The 22717-nt window shown below is 44.0% G+C and overlaps 1 protein-coding gene across 13 annotated transcripts in view; it reads right to left on the bottom strand.

Annotated features, from left to right (window-relative positions):
- Nucleotides 1-249: 249 nt before the first annotated feature.
- The window catches only part of ARNTL (aryl hydrocarbon receptor nuclear translocator like), a 50022-nt gene continuing 27554 nt past the window's right edge, over nt 250-22717 (bottom strand). For 4 of the 13 annotated variants that reach the window (XM_038136919.1, XM_038136916.1, XM_038136915.1 and 1 more), the window contains 16 exons: nt 21089-21109; nt 20158-20196; nt 19771-19812; nt 18453-18610; nt 16535-16614; nt 15440-15532; nt 14327-14444; nt 11670-11819; nt 9672-9918; nt 6405-6511; nt 5910-6060; nt 5259-5347; nt 4276-4384; nt 2497-2590; nt 1409-1511; nt 252-945 (listed from right to left, as the gene is read on the bottom strand). In XM_038136919.1, coding sequence (XP_037992847.1) covers nt 785-945; nt 1409-1511; nt 2497-2590; nt 4276-4384; nt 5259-5347; nt 5910-6060; nt 6405-6511; nt 9672-9918; nt 11670-11819; nt 14327-14444; nt 15440-15532; nt 16535-16614; nt 18453-18610; nt 19771-19812; nt 20158-20196; nt 21089-21109 — 1762 coding nt within the window. In that variant the 3' untranslated portion in view covers nt 252-784. Of the gene's footprint in view, nt 946-1408; nt 1512-2496; nt 2591-4275; nt 4385-5258; nt 5348-5909; nt 6061-6404; nt 6512-9671; nt 9919-11669; nt 11820-14326; nt 14445-15439; nt 15533-16534; nt 16615-18452; nt 18611-19770; nt 19813-20157; nt 20197-21088; nt 21110-21367; nt 21478-22717 lie in introns of all 13 variants that reach the window. The other 9 variants (XM_038136920.1, XM_038136914.1, XM_038136927.1 and 6 more) reach the window with 8 other exon arrangements.

The following is a 22717-nucleotide window of genomic DNA, read 5'->3' on the forward strand; positions in this document are numbered from 1 at the left end:
GTAGTTGCTTTTCTTTCCTCAGGGGAAGGATGGTTAATATTAAAGTGAAAAACAAGTGTTTCTTAACTATAACCAGCCTATTTCAATGCACGTCCCTGTTGTGCTTTTCTCAGGATCAGCCTGGAGCTAGGAGTAAGTAACAATAGCTTCTCTGGGAATATTGTCATGACAAAATCGTGTGAGTGTAGGTAAGGCACTGGCTTTCCTCCCTTTTTCCCCAAGGCTAAAGAAATGATAAATACCAAGTGCTTCTGGCATGCACCTTCAGCAGGGTTTTATCAAATTTATTTATCAAAGTAAATGCTCCATCTTAGAACAAGGGAAACATTTATTTTAAAAATATTTAACTGTCTAATACATTACACTTTAACAATATTTATAGTAAAGGATTCTTACAAGAAAGAATAAACAGCTTTATGGTACAATTAGTATAAGAAATATCCACATGGGGACTGTTTTGCAGTGTAAAAACACACCATACATCTGAAATGGTCATTTGCATATAAAAGCTACCACTGATGCCAGTGAGTTGCACAGTGATTTAAAAAAAATTTCAAACAACAGAATCCAAAATATACAAGTATTGCAAGCTATACACAGCTAACCAAATCAACACAGAACACTGTAGCAGGTTATTCCACTTTGTCTGAAGTTACACATGGTAGGATGAGTTGCATTCTGACACAGCTTTTATGAAGTTCCCACATAAAAGCCTCTCAGTCCCACGGGTTTCACAGGCTGCAGAGCTCCACCAGTAAATGCACTTTGTTGGATGCTGGGTCACTCACAGGGGCCAGGGCAGGTCGCTGAAGTCCACGGGGCCGCCGAGCCCCGCGTCGGCCTCCAGCAGGCTCATGATGACCGCCATGGCCGCCTCGTCGTTGCTGGGGCTGCTGGAGCCCTGCTCCGTGTCGATCATGTCCATGCCGATGTGGGAGTTCTCCCCTGCAGGAACACAGCACAGCCGGTGCCTCAGGGGGCTGCTCCCCTCCCTGCACTGCCTCCTCTGGGACAGAGCCAGGGGGCTGGGGCCCAGGGACACCCCTGGTGGCTGGGTGGCACAGGAGGGACGCGGGGTCACTCCCCAGCAAGGGCCACCACGCCTCACAGGGACAACCTGAGTGCCGGAGTGCACACACAGCACTGCAGCAGCATCTGCCCAGCAGCTGAGCTACTCCACACTGCCTCAGGAAAAGAGGCTTCCAAGCACTGCCTAAGGAAATTCCAGCATGAAGGGACTTTACAAAATAGGCTGCCAGGTGCCGCTTTGGGCACACAGAGTGCTTGGCTGTGGGCTTTGTGCCTCAGCTGGAGCCTGCAGATGGTAAAAGCAAGTTACTGCTGAAACCAACCAGTGTCCATGTGTGTTCAGCTGGCCCTCAGGGTGTTCATGTGTGACTTCACTTACCCAGGATAGAGGAGTTGTCGGAATACGGGTACCCAGAATTATCCTGGATTTGCCCAGACAGCAGCCCAGCTGAAGAAATGTCTGGAGTGCCACCATTCAAGATCTTGAAAGAAAAAACAGAAGCTCTTAAACACCATGAAATGGTGCGTTAAGCCTTAAACTGTCCTATACTGGTTAATACAGGGTAGATGGACTTCCCAAAATAACCCTGTGGTTTATAACAAACAGTCTTCCAAACAAGGAGAAACATCAAGGGGGTGCTGAAAACACCCAACCCTCCACCCGCACTTTCCTTTATGCCATGCCAGCAGCCCCTATTCTGTGGACATGTTGAATACTGTAGGGCAGAAGAAGAAAGAATAACTATTACCAGAATTGTAACTCTGTTCCAACCTGGAGTTTTATTTCAAGAACAAAGAGAGCTGGGAATAGACAGAAATACTTACTGTCTGTTCCAGTACAAGCAATTCTTACAAGCAAATCATCATTTCTGAGAAAAATAGGTTAAGCAAGTCTGAAGCAGTGCACAAGGATCTGGGTAAGTGCTCTTGCTTTGGATAAAACTTCCATAAGCATTTAGAGATTGCTGGAAGCAGCCAGGACAGGAGTTCAGGTGGCTCAGTGCTGGTAATGGCACCTGAGTGCTACTCAAGCAATCTCAGAGCAAGGCAGGTGCACGGTATTGGCTTAAAAATAACCTCTGAGTGCCCAGGCAAGCACTGAGCTGTGCTGGTTTGTGCTCAGGAACACCGGTGGCATTTCTTGGGCACAGCCAGTGCTCCGGTGCCAGCACTGCCAGCCTTCACCAGCACGGGGTGTCAGAGAGTTTCTGGAGGGTGGAGAGACATGAGGAGAGCTGTTCCTTGCAGCTCTGCTGCAAAATCCAACCTAAAGGGCCGGTGAGTGTCAAGCACTGCTGGAGTTTGGGACGTGCTGCTGGCTGCCCTGCAGGCAGTGCAGGGCAGGGGCTGTGACCGCCTCAGTGCTTTGGCTCGGCCCGTTCCAGCCCAGCAGCCAGGAGCTGTTCCTGAGCACAGTCCCCCGTCCCCTGCCCCGGCTGCCCCAGCCTGGGGGAAGCTTGCTCTTACCTTCTTCCCTCCTGGCGAGGACGTGTCGGGCGGGGGGGTGCTGGTGATGTTCAGGGGACTTGAGCCACAGCTGGAAGGTGATGATCCTCTTATCCTAAAACATGCATAAAATAAGGCACGCATTTACAAGCGACTGGGAGACTTGGAGTTTTAAATACTGACTTCAGTATCAGGTGCCATAAGGTGCTAAAAGCATGAGCCTCATTTTTGTAATCTCCCTTTTTTGTGTTCCTCACGCCAGCAGGAGCAGCAATGCTGTTATCTGCAGCCAGACCAACAGTCCTGTGTAAATCCAGCCTGCTTCATCTGCAAGCTTTACCTCCTCCCTGTTTTTTTCCTGGACAGCCTTCACAGAGGCAGAAGGAAAACGTCCTGGCTGCTAAGAAAAGTCTCATTTTTGAGTATTTTACTTCAATTTCCACCAGCTAAGAGCTGCAGCTGCCTCAGTCACAGTAACCCAGACTCCTCCAGTGAGCCCCTGCTACAGAAGGACACTGGGCTGTTTGTAACTGCTCAAAGCCACATTGTTCACTTCCATTTTCCACAGCCTGATCAAACATCATTAATAATGAATAATGTATTGACTGTAGCACCAACGAATCTCCAGACTAAAGGGAGGAGGGGTAGTTACAGAGAAAAGCAATGGAAATGGGATTCTTCTCCTTGGCAGAGTTCCCCTGGGAAAGCTGAACAGAAGGCAGCTTTGGAAAATAGTAACAGCTGCTGAAAAAGGACTGGAACTAACCCAGGGTCCGAACTGAAATGCAAACATGGGTGGTTACTGCACTACTACACTCACTTGGGCTAATTAAATGTTTTACAGCTACTAAAAGGGATGGTTAAGCTTCAAAGTAACGATTCAGCCATGTTTTTCTTCTTTTCCTCTTTCCCCCTTTTCCTATTCCTACAGAGAGGAATGCAGCCTTAGGGACAGGTCTGCTGCTGCCTGAAGTGAGGACAGAGGGAGTCTCCTGCCTACAGCAGGAACAAAACTATGGGAAAAAGACTGAATGTGTTCCTGGACTGCAGCTCAGTCTGGCTAAATTGCTAGCACTGAACATCTGCTGGGTGAGACTCCTTTTACAGGAAAGGAAACACAGCTCCCAAGAGGAAATCAGTGAGGAACAGGGATTTTTAGCCAAGAGAAATGAAGTGGTACCCACTGAAAGCAGCTGCTCGCACAGGTGAGAACACGAGAAGCAGCTGTGGATCCCCACAGTCCCTCAGTGACCCAGCCTCGCATCCTGACTGCCATGGGAAGGCCCCAGCATTGTGTCCTTGCTCCAAGAGCTGCAGGGGAACTGCAAAGCTCATCATGCACATCTAACAACCCCAAAAGCATCTGAGCAAATAGGCTGCACGAAAACAAACATTGCTGTTTTGGCACACAGTCAATAGCTTTGGCATTTGGAGGTTGTGCCACTCACAGCCTCAAGTCACTGGGAAAAGAACAGTCTGGAATGGATTTGTTTCTAGGTAGCTGCTCTTTTTAACTCCTGCTTCTGGTAAACAGCCCATCACCATCACCACTGCAAAGAAATGCCAGTATCGGTCCCTTGCAGCAGGAAGCTGGAAGGCTGTAACTTCATGCTCTCCCTGTGGGAGCTGACTGCCTCAGGGAGGCTGAACAAGAATCTGTAGCTGTCTCAGTACACTTGGATCATTCCTCATTCTGCTTGAATAAATTGTTCTTTCAGAGGAAATTAAGGAAGTCTAACTCCTCTTAAAGAACAGGAATAAAACAACTGAACAAATGAACTCCACACCATTTTCTCTCACCTGTGAATCTCCATGATTTCTTCAGCAATCATCCTCCCTATTTTACCTGCCCCAGCTCTTGTTCCACCTGGAATTCCAGGCACAGTGGGATGGGTCCTTTTGGGGCCACCTGAAATGAGCAGAAATTTTAAGGTTGGGGAAAAGATTGCAAACTTTCTCCACAGGGCAACTGCATTTAGGCTTTGAGTGGCTGCAGCACCTTCTGAACAGGATTTACGGACAGTTCCACCAACTGCTGAGCGCCTTCAAATGGATGAGAGTCTCTGGCTTGCACGGAGCTGTGCTGGGTCTCAGACGTCCCTCTGTGCCAGCAGGGACAGGACAGACCCCAACTCTTTTAGAATCTGGCTGTTCTCTTTCAGAATTGAGCATCTGGTGCTACCTCTTGTCCAGAGCTGGTACAGAATGGCCTTGTCAGACCTGCCCCACTCTGTGCCCTAACAGGCCCTTCCCCAAACACGTTTGTTCTCTGCTTTGTGTGAAGAACTTGCCAGTGCCTATTCCACTCAATAGGAGATAAACCCAAGGGAGCTGATGACTGCAAATAAAGCTCCTGCAGGTAACTGCAGGGATCTAAAAGTGAAGGGAAAAGTGAGGTCTGAGCAGTTAGGAGCTGTTCCTGTAATGTGATTTCACACTTGCACAGCACTTGGGAGGTTGGAAAGAACACCTCCACCTTGCGCTCCCAAAGCACTCCACTTGGGAGGAGCACTTGGAAAGAGACTGATATACTCCAAGCAGAGAAAAACCCCTACTGAGAGGGCAGGAAAAGCCTCAGCATTGCTTATCCAGAATGGATAATGCTTCTGGAAATGCATATTTAACAACAGCAACCCTCAGCAGGTGCAGCTCAGACCCAAAGCTAAACCTCATTTTCCCTAGGATTTTAGCACATCTCAGTGCAGAAGGGCAGCAAACGTGTGCAGGCAGGAGGAGCTGCCCCACAGGCAGGAGAGCCAGTGATTGCTGAGCACAGGAGTTACCTTCTCCAGCCTGGAGCACGCTGTCCATGCTGTGTGGGGATGCTGCCAGCTGGGGAAAGGCCGCGTCCCCGCTCTCCAGGACCGTGGTGCTGTGGAGTGCAAGGATGAGAAAAATCAGGCAGAGAAAACCCCGCAGGTAGAAAACCCTGCCAGTGATTAAAACCCAGGTCATGCGGCACGGAATGCTTCAGGGCTTCAGCAGTGTCACCTCTGTGACTGACACCAGGGCTGGGTAAACAACAGAGATCAACCAGCCTGCTCCACCTCAAAGTGGGCAGTGCCAGACCCCAACAGCTTCTCTCAGCACAGAACTCCTCTACAGGAATTATTCTGCTGAGAAGTCACCTCAAGAGAAAGGAAAAGGGGGGGAAATACCTGCCAAAGCAAAGAAATGCACGCCCCTTAAGTTCCTACAAAGACCAAATCCCGGCTTTTCCCAAAGAAAGAACATATTTCTATTTTCTGCAAGCTCTAAGAACCAGAAATTAAATTACTGCAGTTTTTAAACTAAACCCCTTCTCCCTGGGGTGTTGTCTGGAGAAGACACCTATTGTCATACAGAAGGTGTGCACATATTTAGGTCAAATCTCACATGAGAAAAGGGCAAAGCAATGGGCACTCCCAGGCCCCTGCTGAGGGAAAAGCACTTACGAAACGACCGTGTTTGTGGAGACAATGTATTCTACTTCTTTGGTCCAAGGGTTCATGAAACTGAACCAGCGACTCCGCAACGTAATAAAAGAGCCATCTTTTATTTTAAACTTGTAGCAGTTAGTTGTGATTTTTTCTCTTGTCTGCAAAACTGAAGACAGGCAGAAAGCAAGTCATTAGTGTCAAGCAGGCACCACAACAGAAATAGAGCCCTTATCAGGGAAAACCCAGTTAATTCCTCCCCACATCCCTCAAGAAAAATGCTATTCCTCCCTCATCCCCCCCACCCATCCTGAACCTCAAATATTCCCTACAAATCCATGCAAGTCTAAGGTAAATCACAGTGTTTGGCACACACAGCACAATGCTCTTGACTGAAGCATTTGCAAACAGCAATACCCAAATCTTTTCAAGTCTGTTTGGTTTCCTTAATACACAACAACTGTTCCCAAAATTTTGAACAAGATTTCTTTCCTGAATTATTAAGAACCATACCTTGCCTGTGACATTCTGCAAGATGTGCTATATCATCTTGATGAAAATATTCATAACACGAAGTACCTAAAAGTTCCTGGGGTAAGTATGCCAGGATGGCTGTTGCCCTGGGGAAGGGAGGGAGAGGAAGAAAATTAGGAATCTCTGACGAATAGCTCAACTCGAAAAGATTTTTTTTTTTTTTTTTTAAAGCTCACACTGAGGCTGGGAAAGGCCCAAGTAATGCGGAAAGGAATTTTTGGCTTAGAAGGTAAAAGAAAAATCCTTAAGAATACTATTTTTAATTCTCAGGTAATTAAAAAAGTACCTAACACCCAGAGCCTCAGGTATTACATTTGACCTACCGTCACTGGAGGGGATGTAAGACTTTCTAAATAGCTTTGAAGATTTGCTGTAATTTTGGGAATTTAAGCCTGAAAAAAGCTGCCTTGTAGCAGCCACGAGATAACACAAAGCTTTGTGCACAAAGTGCCACTGCACTACAGACATCAAAGGTTTGCAGAACTCAAGAGTGGGACAGAACCACACCACACCAAACTTGGCTTGGATTTTGTACATTTCTTAGAAGAAAATTCTCAGAATTCTTAGAATAATTTTCTTAGAAATAAAATTCTGTATTTCTTAGAAGAAAATTACTGAGGGAGAAGTGACAGTTCCTTGAAGAAGCTGAAAAAAGTGTCACAATTCCAAACCATTCCAATTCAAATTAAACATGAAGGGCAATAAGGAACAAACCCAGGTAGATCAACATCTCTTCTGCAATCTCAAAAAAGCCCAAATTAAACATTATAAAATGCAGAAATTAGTACATATTAATAATTATGAATAAGAACAGAGGGGAAAAAAGCTGAAGCACAAAATCCATAGTATTTCATCATGGGGCATTTTTGCATGTCCCCAAACACAAGAGATTTCAGCACCAGTTGAGGACACCTCCAGCCCTCCTTGACTGAGAGACCAACACCCTCAGCCTTGGAGAAGGAGACAAGAATTCAAACTGACTTTAGTAGGGTGAGCCTTATGCCAGGCCACTTAAAACTCCAAGCAAACTCATCAAAGCAATCTCTAAGAGAACCACAAAGCAGCAAAACCAAGCCTGTCTTTAAAACGGAAGAGCTGGGAACCCAGTCAAGCTAATTCCAGTGTATTTCCAAGAACTTTAGTAACCAAGGCTTTTAGCAGCACTGCTGTGGTGGGATACCCCACACAGAGGGGGAACAACCAGCATGAGCAGCTACAGGTAATTCAGGTAACTCGTCAACCCTTTTATTTTCACAGCAGATGCTGTGGAAAGCAGAATCTGCACCAAATTACAGACATCAACAGACTGGGTGCATTCAATATCTGACCATGTCCTGTTATGCAAGGAAGGAAATTGTTTTGTGTCCTTCTAGAATTTCATCCTGTATTTACTTTTTTCCTCAGCTCACTTCTCCCAGTTAACAAGGCAGCTCTGAATCCTGAAGCTGTATCTGATGACATCTGCATAGATAATAAACTTAATTTTACTCTCAAATTCAGCATGCAGACCAATTAGAAGTCCTGAATAAGTAAGAGGAGAGATGATTCTCCTTAAAACTCTGCTCAGTGTGGCTGCCATTCCAACAGAGAATTGTTAAGCAGCTCCCTGGCTGTGGCAGCCCAGCTAATTGGTACCTAATCCATGGCTGTGCTTCTCCAGGGACCATGAAATCACAAAGACAGAAAAGGTCACAGGGAGTTTAGGAAGTGTTTCTTTCCTGAGCTCCTTGGACAGATGATAAACGAACAGTGCAAGTCCATATGAACAAAACAACCTGACTTGGAAACAAATAGTTTTCAACTTTTAGAGGTGCCTAAATATTCTCCAGGAAAAGCAAGGATCATTGGATGTCAGCTTCAGGCCTACATGAGATGAGGCTTTCTTCTAAATAAATTCCCTTTCAAAGAGTTCTTTGGAGTAGCATTGACATCCCAAGGATTGTAAAGTACAGCTGGAAAGCAATTCAATAAAAGCATATGTGTTTAAATCCAATGGGTCAACATTTTCTGAGCCTCGCTATTTTAAAAATGCCTTCAAACTACACATCAGGGGAATAAGCCTGATCTTTTGAAAATAAAACTTGTCTATAAACCAGACAGAATGGCATTTTCTGAGCGGCAGAAAGCTTTGAATGCTCCCACAGCTCCCAGAGTGAGCACCAGCTCCGAGCACTCAGGACTTGGTATTTTCATAAGCTTTCTAACAAATTAAAAAAAACCCCACCCAACCTAACCAAAATCCACAAACCCAACCACTCTGAAACAGATAAGTAACACAAAAAAAAATATTCTCTGCACTTCAATTCATCCCATGACTATCCTCTACTTCCTCTCAAAGGGCACTAAAGATCAGCTGAGTCTCCCCTGAACCCAATTCCAGCAGCAGATTCTGCCAGAGTTTGGAGTTTGGGGTTTTCTGGGTCTCAAGCAGCTGAGCCAAAGCCCCAGGGAAACTGGAACAGCCTCATCCGGGCAGTCTCAATCCCTCTTGACAAGGAAGGGAACCAAGCAACCCCTCTCCAACCAACCCAGTGTAACCTCTCCATTAACATCCTTACACCTCCTGCTTTTCCCTCCATGATCCAGTAAGTTTCAATGAAGATTCAGGTCATATGTACCTGCTACTGAAGAAAATTCAAGCCCTTTCTTTTGGAAAAGGAAAGAATTAGCCTTTTAGATAATAAACTGATGTTTGAAAGCAGATACCACGCGGGCACAAGTTCTCAAATGGCTTCCAGGAGATAACCCTTATGAAAAGCTTTCCTTCTTACAAACACAAAGGGTCCCAGGGAGAAGCATTAATCCAGCAGAAAGCGTCCTAGTAAACAGTTATGTAAGTGTACATGCTAGCAAAGCCTAACCCAGCCTCTGCAGTCTCCCAGCTGCGTGGTGTTTGCAAGAGGTTTCAAGTAACAGAGGGAGCAATTAGGGTCCAGTTTCAAAACATTTTCTTCTGAAGATTACACACCTACATAACCCCCCTAATGAACTGGCAGAAAAGATCCTGGCGTTATTCTGCCACATTTTTGTTAGTTCAGGGGATTTTTGAAAAATTTAATCAGTCACGCTGAATTAATGCATAGTAACAGCTTTGAGCTCCACCTCCAAAGCCAACCCCGTAAAAAAAAGCTCAAAAGGGCAGCAATTTCTTTTCCCGACGGTGTTTACACACCGCTGCAAGGCAAGCTGTCGGCGAGGCAGCGCTGGGCAGCGGGCCGGGCTGGAAGCTGCCACGGGGGCTCTCACCTCTGATCCACGAAGACGAACTTGCCGTCGATGGCGTGCCGGGACACGTACTCCGTGGGCTTCACCCGGATCTCGCCGTTGGCGGGCTGCGGCACCACGTGCGGATGGAGCCTCCCGATGGCGACGAGGCAGCTCAAGTTGCAGCCCTCGTTATCGGGCTCGTTATCTTCATCCAGGCCCATCTTTGTTGGAGGCCAGCTTTTTAAGTAGCCTGTGCTATGAATAGTGCAAAAGCTTTTGCGGTCTGCTGTGAAAAGAAAACAAAAAACAAACCAAAAACAAAAACAAACAAACAAAAAATAACAAACCAACAAAACCCAAGAAAGCAGTTAGGTCGTGGGTACAGCTTTGGAGAACTTCAACTCAATTCTGCTAATAATGCACCTCCTCTCTTATGCAGGAAATTTGGGATACTCTTCACTAAGGAGGGGCTGGGGGCGTTCCGCCTGCAGAAAAGGAGGCTCAGGGGTGGCTTTATCACTCTCTAGAGCTGCCTGACAGGAGGGTGCAGCCCGGTGGGGATCGGCCTCTCCTGCCAGGCAGCCGGTGACAGGATGAGAGGACACGGCCTCCAGCTGCACCAGGGGAGGTCCAGGTTGGACACCAGCAGGAATTGCTTCACAGAAAGGGTTGTCCAGCATTGGAAGGGGCTGCCCAGGGAGGTGGTGGAGTCCCCGTCTCTGGAGGTGTTCCAGAAGTGACAGAGCACTCAGTGCCACAGTCTGGCTGACGGGGGATGTTTGGTCAAAGGCTGGGACTCAATGATCTTGGAAACCTTTTCCAGCCTTAATGACTCTGTGATTCCAGGGGGTTTTTCAGCACTCTTGCTGTAATGCAGCTAATCTGAGATAATCCAATAAACAATTTATCTTGGCAAAACCACTGTTTATGCTGAAACATCACATAGCTCAGACCAAGGTTGCTTTTGGTAATTTTGAGCAGAAATTGCATCACATTTTATTATTTCAGCAGAAGAGGCAAATAACCCAAAGGAACGTATGAAGAAATTAGCAGATTAATAAATAAAATGCCTCTTTCATCTTAACCTGAGGCTCAATACCAATGTTTGGCAGAATATACTCTATCTGGGGTATGTTCTACCAAACAGGTATGTGGGGCACACAGGGGTTGTGAAGATTTGCAATGGCCAGTAAAAGTCAGTATCCAAAAGAATTCTCATTCCTCAGCACTGAGCAGGCCTGAAACCTCCAAGGAAGATGACTTTCATAGGCAGGTGGAGTAAAAGGCTTATGCCAACTACTCAAACTGGTTTCCTCAGCAGTGAGCACAAAAGCAGGATCTGAGGCTGAGGCTGAGCCTGAACCTCACAGGGAGCTGGGGCAGCTGCCACAGCCAAAGAATGCACCAAAATTGCCTCTGTTCTCCTGCTGTCTGTCTTTTCACTTCAACTAACACCGAATGTATCATTCACAGTACTCTACGAAGAAACCTTCACATTTGGGCTAAATATATATTCCAACATGCCTAGAATAACAGCCTGCAGAGGAGAAAATATTACCAACATTGCTAATGCTACAAGCAAATACTCCAGGTGTAGAAACACCACGTTTCCAGTACTCAGAATGTACCAAACCCACAGATGAACTTAGAATTACACTCATTTTTTGAGGTGGATATCCATCCACACATCACTGGGCAGAGAACAAGGAACAGCTCCCCTTTACTGGAGACATTGGCCAGGTCGTCAAGACTGAACATGATCTGACCGATGTCTGAAGATGATGCAATAACCCCCCAGAGCTGCAGGCACAAACTGCCTGAAAAAGTGTCAAGAAAGCAGAGTGGAGAACTTGGCTTTAAATGCTAATACAGGTGTGTAAGAGATATTGGAGGGGGACGAGGGGGAGTTTGAAGACCAAGGCATAGCTCAGAATCTTAATAAGAAACAAATGTAAAAAATGTAAAAATTCAACCACTGCGAACGAGCAGCATTAAAAAAACTCCTGACAGCCTTGGCAATAAAGGCATGATGGTTACCTTTCTTCTTTGAGCAGGTTGAAGGGAAATCCTTGTCTTCTACCTTGACAGAGGGCCTGTTGCACTTCATCCTGCAGAAGAAGGAGCGCCGTGCCCCGGAGCAGAGCCGCGAGGGCCCGGGCGTGATGTCCGTCTTGACCGGGAGTCCGGCTGCGCAAACAGCGAGGGAGGCAGGGTCAGCTGCACAGGGATCCACCCCAAAAACCCCACCCCACAGTGCTTCAACCTCACTGGGCCTTGCATCTCCTGCTTTTGAGGTTTTGATGTGTGCAGGTCCCAGCTGACCATACTCATACCTCAGGTTTTAGTTTTTTATTTATTTTTTTTCGATTTTGTGCTGCTTTGGTGTGTGGGTCTGTGTTTCATATAAGGGGATAGTAAGCTCTCTTCACAGAGTAGGTAGACACAACAATTCCTTCTCTAGCTGGCTACCCAAAGACAGCCAATCCGTGTCTCAGGCCCAAGAGCATAAAGAATGTGGGCTGAAGAGAGAAAAAACAAGAAGGATGGGACTTCATGGGCTGGAGCTGTGGTTGGACAATAAGCTCCAATATGCTCATGGACCAAAACTTATAAAAATGTGAGCTCTCGTGACCAAGCCGAGCTTTTGTTTCCATCTTAGAGCCATCCGGGTACTGCCAGGGTGTGGCTCTGGTACTGCCAGGGTGTGGCCTTTGCAGGCTCTTCAATGAATATCCACTTTATTCCCTATAACTCTGTCTAGCCTCTGTTCCAGCTCCTTAAGGCATCCATACCAACACTGCAACTTCTGATTCTGCTTTCTGCTGTTAGAACACTGGGGCTGGAGAACATGGGGTTCTGAGTGCAAAGATCAGCGAGAGATTGGCCAAATCCACACAAGTCCTGTGATAAACACTGCAATTTCTCTGAACTGGTCAAAAATAGAGAGATTACTCTTCCACAACCAGAGCAGAATTCTGTACACAGTCACTCAGGAGGCTCCTGACCCTTCAGACTGGCACTTTCCTATCACAACACCCTCCCAGAAAACACATGTGCATTTGGAGCAGAAGAGTCCAAATGACACTCCAGGGAGAGATGGAGGAGAAAAGGTAGCTGGGATCCACGAAGGAGCTGCAAATCCCCAAGACCTCCAGTTATGTCTCAGAAGTCTCTCTTGCCTCACAGAAATAATTGCACATGGACATGCCCTAACAATACATCCTTTATCATATTCTCACAGGGGATTCTTTTCTGTGGGAAAACCAACCAAAGACATCAGTCTGAGCCACCAGCACAGTGTTGGCACCACCAGGGCTCTGGGAAGGCATGGAACGCTCCCATGGCAAGCATCAGGAGCACAGGCATCAGCAAGGCCAGCGCTCCAAGGGCTGGTGGAGGATTTAAATCACACTTTTCCACAGCCTGCCATCCACTCCAACCATGTCTGCATGGGGATATGCAAAATCAAGCAGCTGTCAACATGAACAAAAACTTCTCAGGCCTTGTGGGCTTTTAAGAGAAGGAGGAATTCCAGCAATTCCAGTATTTTAGTGGAAAGTGTGCCTCCCTTACAATTCCACTGTGTGGAGTGAGGTGATCTCCAGGAGGTCAGGCTGCCCTGCACCACATGCCCTCCAAACTGCTGCACCATGGTGTGAGTACAAGCTGTGCTGAGTTACTCATGCCAAGACAAAAATAAATACGTGCATACATCCTCATACTCTTCACCAGTATGAGTTCTTGAAATCCTACCAATCCGTCTATCATAGCAGATGGGAAGACTGTAATTCATAGTATTTATTTTTGCCCTAACTTTGTCAGAGCCATACCAAAAAAAACCCAAAAAACCACCCAACAAAAAACCAGGAGGCAGCACTGGATATTCATGCTTGACAACTGATTAAACCAGGAGCCAGAAAAAAACTTCAGCTGATTCTGCTGAAGCCTCCAGGCTCCCTGCCCTCAAATGATCTCTCTCAACTTCAGTTTCTGAAGTTGAGCTGGTGGCTTCTGTGAGCTGAGATCCAGGAGATTTCTGCTCCTGACAAGCATGAGACTTAATGGCCTGGAAATCTGCAGTTGTAAGATACCACCTTCCACTCAAGCAGTGCAGACTCCTGTTATGAGAGGGAATTAAACACCCACTCACCCCAAGAGCAGCAGAGATTCAGAACTACTTCAAAATACCAGAGTGGAACAGAGCTAAGAGACATGGCAGGAAATGATTCCAAAGTTAAAAACCTTCTGAGAGAAAGGCTGGGTCATTGATGGCAGTAAGCAATAAATAAGTAGATAAATAAAATGAATCCTCTATCTTGGCTGACAGCTAAGGACTACCAAGATAATACTGAGTGTATTCTGACCATTTAGAATGATGGACTAGAAGACATGCTTCATATGTTCTAATGGAAAAAGTTAAAGCTTTGATGCCTGGAAGAGAGAGGACACCTCACAGGTGAAGCCAGTTCCAGTAATGCCTCTGGGCCACAGTGCATGCCAAACCCAACAGCTTCCAGGAACCTGTTTCACACTTTTTTTTTCTCTTTTTTTGTTTCTTGCTGTCTTTTAAGCTACAACTTCCTTGGCATGAGACAATCTGGCAGCATCCCCCCACATCCCCACTTGTGCCATGAGGCCAAGCCCCAGCAGCAGTGACTCTAGATGACATTTTTCCCAAAGCTGGGAACACTCACTTTTTGCATCTATAAGTCTTTCTCGTGGCGCGGTGTCAGAAGAGGAGAGCTGCTCCTTCACTTTGGCAATGTCTTTAGGATGGAGATAATCAAATAAACTTTGACCAATCAAATCATTCTGTAGAGATTGAACATTCAGTCAAAAAGTAAAATAATGGCTTAGTCGGTTTTCTTCATTTTAGCATCCAGTATGAACATCCAGTATGAACTTTTACACATAGGTGTAACCAAGGAATACCAAACATCCAGATCCAGTCTCATTGCAGGGGGTTTGGACTGGGTGACCTTTAAAGGGTCCCTTCCAAACAAACTATTTTATGATTCTACGATTTGATGGAAGGTTTTCTCTGCACATTGAAGTTATGCTACATTACACAGTAAATCCTGCCACCATTTTCAGTAAGAGTTTTGCAGAATTGGCATGCTCAATTCCCCCCCACCAAATATTCTGGTTTCTTCTCAGTCTTACTACTTCTACCATACATTTGAATGAAAAAAAAATCCGAATTGCACATGCTCTCTTTCATTATTTACATATGAATTCAGTATATACCTAACTAAATGCTGGCTGAGGAAAACTTTTGAAGCTAATACAGGTTTAAATTTGATGAGGAGCACAGATGACAGAAAGAATGAAGATTATTTACAATATATGGTCCAACTTAAGCCTTATGCTGAGCATATATTAAAAACCTGGCTTTGATAGAACTGCTTTCCAGTTTCCATCAGTAAGCATGCAAGCAAAACCAGAAAAGGTAGAAAGAAAACTAAGCTGAAAAATCCATGTGATGCTACTGGAAAAACCCCAGACTGATGTTTCAGTATTTGCTTGCACTCCCAATTAGGTAATGCTTTTGCAAGCCTGAGGGTAAATCCTTGAGCAGAATGCCTCAATCAGTAAATTAAATTTAGTTCCTTTTCACCTCTTGCTTTGAATGGAAACCAGAAACAATCTTTTCTAATGACATGGCAAAGAAAAGCTCTCTCTCTTTGCAACACCTCTCAGCTTTCAATTCAGACTCTTCTCATACCTACCCCCCCAGATAAAGGCATAACCATCAAAAAGCTCTCAAATCTTTTAAGACCTAATGTACTTAAAATGGAAAAGAATACCTGACTGTAGTTGAGGATCTTGAAGACAGATTCTGAAACAAACAGTATCTTTCCTCTGTCACAGCCCACAACAAAAAGGAATCCATCTGCTGCCTAATCGGGGGGTGGGGGGGAAAAGTCAAATCCCAAGTTATACATCCACATTGCATCTTATAACCTTTAAAAGCACTTTGTGTACAGCAGAATTTCTACACTAGGAGAGCTGTCTGAACATTTAGAGGTAACTGAGTCAACAGGAAAAAATGTGAAATTACAATGAAGGGGGTTTTTGCATCTGCAAACACTTTTGGCACGATTCTGGGCATTGTGCCCAGAATGTAAAATAACTTTTATGAGAAGAAAGAACCCATGTCTTGTCCAATAATATTATGATTATGTTTAATAATGCCTTCAAATTAAAATGTTATTTTAACTGTACTTAAAAAAGCTCCTCTTTTAGAAACCAACCATAACCTGGATATTTATTTCTGTGCCTGGAGGCAAGTAACTCCTATTTGCAAAGTACTGTCTTTTAGTCACACACAAGCACGCAGGAATAGGCCCCAATTATGTATCTTCAGAGTCACAATGCTGCAGAAATTAAATTCTGCATATGCTGCATCTGGACACTGCAGTGCTTCAACAATTACACAGCCACTAGAAGAGCTAAAGTACTGACTAATGAGAGAAGCTCTCCACACTGTAAAAGCAGTGTAACAGCAGGCAGCCAAACACACCAAGCCATGTTACATCAGTGACCTCAATAAAAAGGTGTTTGTTGTATCATTGTACACTGAAAATCATGGCAAGGTAACCCCGGGCAGCAAGTCTGCAAGAAAACTATTCATGTGATTTTGGTTTGTTCGTGTAATAACTGAAGATTCCAATAGGTCCCATCTAAATCCCCCTCTTCAACCTTTCTGCTTAAATTAAGAAATGCTAGTCATCATTAAACTCACTGACTCTGTGAAGCAGGCTCCAGATTTCTTAATTATCCTCCTTAAATAATCAAAACATTTTTAAGCTGAGATACAAGGCAGAAAAATAGTGGTGGTGGGCTTTGGGAGAGCTATGGCCACAGATATTAATAGCTCTTAATTAAAAGTCGGAACATACCCTGAGAATAAGGTGTTTTAACTCATCATCTGATAGAAAAGCAGGCTTGTAGTTTGCTTCTGTATATGGGTTTGTAGCACCTAAAGAAAACAAACAAATAAACAATTCCCACATCACCAACATTACACACTTAAATGAGTAATCTTCCTTTGGCTCCTTCTTAGATTGCTGTTCATTGCAGGAGTTCTTTAAAATGAACTTTTTTTGGTTTTACTATCAATATGAGCTCTGTTAGTATTAACTTAAAAAAGGATGAAGCTTTTTTTGCTAAGACACAAGTACTGCATTAGGTAGAAATGCAAATTAAATGCCTCTGAGATATAAAAGTATTCCTTGACATATTTTTGAACCCAAAGGCTATCATTGATTTATGGCCTAGACTCAGAATTAGAAATTATAAAAATAAGATATTAAAGAATAAAAACATTCAAACTATTTCTTCTCCTTATAACTCAGTAAAACACGACAAGCTTATGTAAACAAATCATCACACAGGAATTTACAAATCAATTCTCTCATTCCAAGCCAAAGATAAAACCCAGCATTACAATGACATCATCTTACAATGCCAAAACCCCAAAACCAGCAACAAATGAGGCAGCTATTTATTAAGGAGCAATTCTTCTCATTCTATTCTCTTCATAAAGGAGAGTCAAATTAGTAACCACTGAAGTGTTATAAAGTCTTAACCTCATCAAATGACAGTGGCAGCAAAGTCAAGCCTTCCAAAACTGTGAGGCTAAATGTGACTGAAGGCACCAGCTCTCCTAGAAATGAAAACAATCACCAGGATCTTTTTTACCATTAGCTGCATCCCTTTTTTCTTCTTGGTAGTGCATTTCTTGAAGGCTTAAAGCTTTTAACATCAGCACCAATTGTACCCAAGCACTGATTCAGCCATACAAAGCTTTAGGAACACACAGCGATTTCTCACAACCTCAACTCTTCCAAACCTGTCTGTTTCCCCTCAAGTGCTTGCAACAGAAACTGGTCAAAAAGACCAAAAGTAAGTTTCCAAAGTAATCTCTATTTTTTCACACAGAGCTAAAGGTACAAACACAAAACCTTAGAAGTCCTGTGGGAATATCATACCTACAATCCAGCCTCTCTATCCAACCACCTGGTACATTGCCTGCTTAGACCAACGCTCAGTACTGCACCAGAATCAACTGTGCACTGCCCTTGAGCCCTTTGCTCCCTCTCCCCACCTGCCTTGGTGCTGTGGAGTCTGGCAGTAGAGATCAACGGGTCTCAGATGATGGAAAAAAATTTTTTTCTCGTCCCCAGGTTCCCCCCAGTCACACCAGGGTATTTACTGTACCATGAACTAGTAAGCTGTGAATGAACACCAAGCATCAGATGCTAAGAGAAGGGAGGAATCCTCCCAAAATGAATTAATATTGTATTGACGGGACCCTCATGGCAGGGAGGAATGATGAATCTGACTCCATATTCTCAGTAGGCTAATTTATTATTTTATTATACTATATTATATTAAAGAATACCAAACTATACTATACTAAAGAATACAGAAAGGATACTTACAGAATGCTAAAAAGCTAATAATGAAAACAACTCGTGACTCTCTCCAGAGCCCCAACACAGCTTGGCCAATCAGGCCAAAGAGTGAAAACAACTCACAGCAGAACCCAATGAAACAATCACCTGTGGGTGAACAATCTCCAAACACATTCCACGGGAGCAAAACACAGGAGAAGCAAATGAGATAATTTTTGTCTTCCTTTTTCTCTGAGGCTTCTCAGCTTCCCAGGAGATAAATCCTGGGCAAAGGGATTTTTCCAGAGAATGTACGTGACAAATTAACTTACTCCTTTTGGAGTAAGAAAAAACGGGAGAAGAAAAGCGTGGCTTTGGGGAAATGCCACTTGGAATGGCCCTACAGCCCCAGGCAACTCACCACGAAGTGTTTTCATGTGCTGGACAGCCATCCTGAGCACGGTGAGCTTGTCCAGCTTGCGGGACATGGCATTGCACGTGGGCACCAGTGAGGCCAGCTCGTCTATGAAGCTGTTCATCTTGTCCCTGCGCCGCTTCTCGATCTGGCTGTGAGCCTCCCTGCACACACACAGAGAGAGAGAGAGCAGGGCACGTCAAGCACATGGAGCAATGCCCAAAGTGAGCCTCCCTGCACACACACACACACACACACAGAGCAGGGCACGTCAAGCACATGGAGCAATGCCCAAAGTGAGCCTCCCTGCACACACACACACAGAGCAGGGCACGTCAAGCACATGGAGCAATGCCCAAAGTGAGCCTCCCTGCACACACACAGAGAGAGAGAGAGCAGGGCACGTCAAGCACATGGAGCAATGCCCAAAGTGAGCCTCCCTGCACACACACACACACACACACACAGAGCAGGGCACATCAAGCACATGGAGCAATGCCCAAAGTGAGCCTCCCTGCACACACACACACACACACACACACACACACACACAGAGCAGGGCATGTCAAGCACATGGAGCAATGCCCAAAGTGAGCCTCCCTGCACACACACACACACACACACAGAGCAGGGCACGTCAAGCACATGGAGCAATGCCCAAAGTGAGCCTCCCTGCACACACACACACACACACACACAGAGCAGGGCACATCAAGCACATGGAGCAATGCCCAAAGTGAGCCTCCCTGCACACACACACACACACACAGAGCAGGGCACGTCAAGCACATGGAGCAATGCCCAAAGTGAGCCTCCCTGCACACGTGCACACACACACACACAGAGCAGGGCACGTCAAGTACATGGAGCAATGCCCAAAGCAACCTGCTCAGGGTGAGAGAGCTACCCTGTTATCCTCATGGAAAGGACAGCAGGCACTCTTCAGACATTTGATGTGAATTATTTGGGTAAAGAACAGTTATAAGCAATGTTGGTCAGGTTTATATTTTCCCATATTAAGATTCACTGCTTTCACAACTCTCTATAGAGTCTGAAAGAAGAATGATGAAGAATGCAACATTACCAGAAACATATCTGGCTTCAATTTCAACAGCAGTGAGGTGACTAAAACGAAGTTACTCACCAAATTAGTTGTTTCACTCTATGCAAACTTAATGAAAAATGTCAACAGTGCAAAGATATGGAAAAATAAGGGAAGCTCAAAGCTAGACAAAGATATTTGCAGAAGAAACATGCAAAAATAATTCATACATGGCAAAAAGAAAGAGATAATTCTTTTAAATATATTTGTTTAGAGCATTACCTTGCATTTTTTATCCTGCCTTGTTGGTCTGCATACTCCAATCTGTTGAGAAATGACATCACAAAGTTACAGTGTTGAAAGCACTCAACCCAGCTCTTTTACTTCATCTCACATCCTACTGATCCTCATTAAATCAGTTTTTTTAGAATTTGAATGTTTATTTAACCTTTCTACAGCAAAGACCAGTATCTGTAACATTGCACCTCAGACTTGGGGGTGTTTTAGCTTGTCTGCTCCATGCTGTTTAAACTACGATTGTTTAGATTATTGCTTCATCCCAACAAAGCAATAATTTGGGACCACAGTGACACTGAGAACAGGCATCCATAGCCAGGATCCTGTGTCAGAACTGTGGAACTGAGATTTCGGTGACTGTATCAACAGTACCTTCCATGTTGGTCATCTTTATCTGTATCCATACCTTCCCTGCAGAAACAGAACAAAGCAACACATCACAAATTCAGCAGGACTGGCAGAACCGTTATCCAACCACCACAAAGTCAGAATCAAGTATTCCTGCCAGCTCTAAATCACAAATAAAAAAACAGGAGTATAAAAACAACAACCTGGAAGGACTAAGGAAGCGCTGTGATTTTTGTAACATTAAAACATTTTCTTAAATTAGTTGTGTCTCCTTCAGAACTCACTAAATGGCACAGTTTGATGTGTTTGACAGTAAAACATGCTGCAGTTCAAAGATATCATCTGTTACAAAAATGTTTTTCAGTTAACTACAGGAGGGGGAAAAAAACCAACCTTGTACAGATGCCTTTATGTTCTATAGCTCAATTTGCCTTACAGTAGTTGATTTTGGGGTAGAAAATGGTAATAACCTAAATTAACACACCACTGGAGATGGTCAAGTGCAAGGAGAGAATAAAAGTCTGGGTGAAACTAACCAGGCACACCGGAAATTAGTACAACTTTCAGTGTAGATACATGGTTTGCTGTTGTTTCAACGTGAAGAAAAGAAGTAAGGAGAGAGGCATGAAGAACAGAAATAATCCCCCTCATTACATTTAATATTGTAGCCACATGTGTACAACTAAGCAGGAGAGGAGAGTATAAGTTTTCATAGCTGCACTTGGTAGAAAAAGCTAAATGCTCATGACTAGACATCTTCTTTTAGACAAAATAATTAGGAAGAGAATGCTTTGGTTTACACAAATCTGTACAACTGTGCTCACATGGACATTCCTAGGCCTGCTCATTCTGGTCTAATTTCTACCTGTGAATTTTAAGTCCATGGAAGCAAAAGGCAGGGAAAAACATGGCATCTTTTTCAAGTGAAACCAATTACTAAAATATTTATACTTACTCAAAAGGAAAGCCATCGAGTCTGAAAAGAAAGAAAAATAAAGTACACCATATATAGGAAATAAGAACAATGTCTTACATTTTCTGCTGAAATTCTCAAGCTAATTCAGATTCTATTTGAAATGAAAAGCACAATGAAAACAGGACAATAGCAGTGAGCGTTTTCTAAAGAAACAAGCTTGTTCAATTTAATCTACTTTCTGAAAGAATAATTCTGCTTTTTAAGAAAAGAGAGCATAGTTCTTTACACTTAATGTGAAAAACTAATAAAATAACTAACCTAAATTATGTTATGCAAATCATTGAGATACTGTTTCATCTTCAGAAAGGAAAGATCTGTGCTTTATGCTTGTTGTCCTTGTGGTTAGATAAATGGGATTTCAGAGGACTCTAAGGCCAGAAATAAAACATAAAAATAAAAACAAAGTATTCCAAGTTTCTCAGTTTTTGATTCTTGCCCAGCAGGACGGATGCACATTTTGCTTTAGTCTAAAGTCCCAAGCTGAACTTTATACAGACTTCATGATATTACAAGGAAATTAAACAGAATTTCTACATGCAAGCTAACTGCTGGCATCACTTCAAGACTGTAAAGTGACCTGAAATACCACTGAGCTTTACCATGATAAGAGGCCATGTTTTATAAAAGCCTTATGAAAAGTCTTCTCATCTCAGCCAATAACATACCAGTTATTCCTGTTCAACACTGGACATGAGCCCTCTTAAAAATAAACACGGTAGCCTTTCACGTATTATTCACTGCACTCTTATATAAATTATCTTTGTGATTAGTTTAAAATAATATTAATAATAATACCAAATGTTTTCTTCATCTCCCAGTCTGCACACCTGAGCTATTGTTTTAGCCACTGACTCCTGATGCTCACAACTTAACAGCCCCTGTGACACCACCTTTAGCTCTGGGATGTTTGTGTGTAAAAACCCCCAGAAAGCCAAATCTAGAAGAGGCACAAGGTAAGCTATTAATGCAACAGGGTAGCTTATTTTCTCATCATGTAATATTTCAATTGAAAGCATGAATCCCAAGCAAAATTTACTGTTCATAGTCCTGTGCATGAAGCCTTGGACAACAGCATTTGACCAGCCCTTGCTGAAGTGACAGCAATAAATTGGGCAGGGATTTTCCTGGAGCAGCTGCAGCAGAAAGAACTAAAAAGCTGTTGTGCAGAGCTGAAATTGCAGCTGATGACTCCTCTTGCTTGTACTCAAGAGGTGATCGAAGAACCACCCTAAAACACTGGTTCTGCCTCCCTTATTCCCTGGCTTCCCCAGTACAGGAAACATCAAACTGGGCACTTGGATGATTTATGTAATAAAATCATTAACAGGTAGCAGAAGCTGAACAGTAGCATTTCTGAACATTTGCCCATACATACACATATAAGGAGGGGTCAAGGTAGTCTCCCTTAAGTTCTGCTTTCCAAGAGGAATATTTAGTAGCCACCATTTACTTTGCAACACAAAATGAACTATGGTATGACTATAAGCAGTGCTATGTAGTGTATGACTACAAAATAAGTAAACTTATTTTACTAAGGATTCGAGGAAACAGAGTTTTCACACATTTTAAAAAATGCACACAAAACCTAAAGGGCAGAATTATACCATA

This window comes from Motacilla alba, chromosome 5 (genome assembly GCF_015832195.1).
Source record: "Motacilla alba alba isolate MOTALB_02 chromosome 5, Motacilla_alba_V1.0_pri, whole genome shotgun sequence".
NCBI classification, from domain to species: Eukaryota; Metazoa; Chordata; class Aves; order Passeriformes; family Motacillidae; genus Motacilla; species Motacilla alba.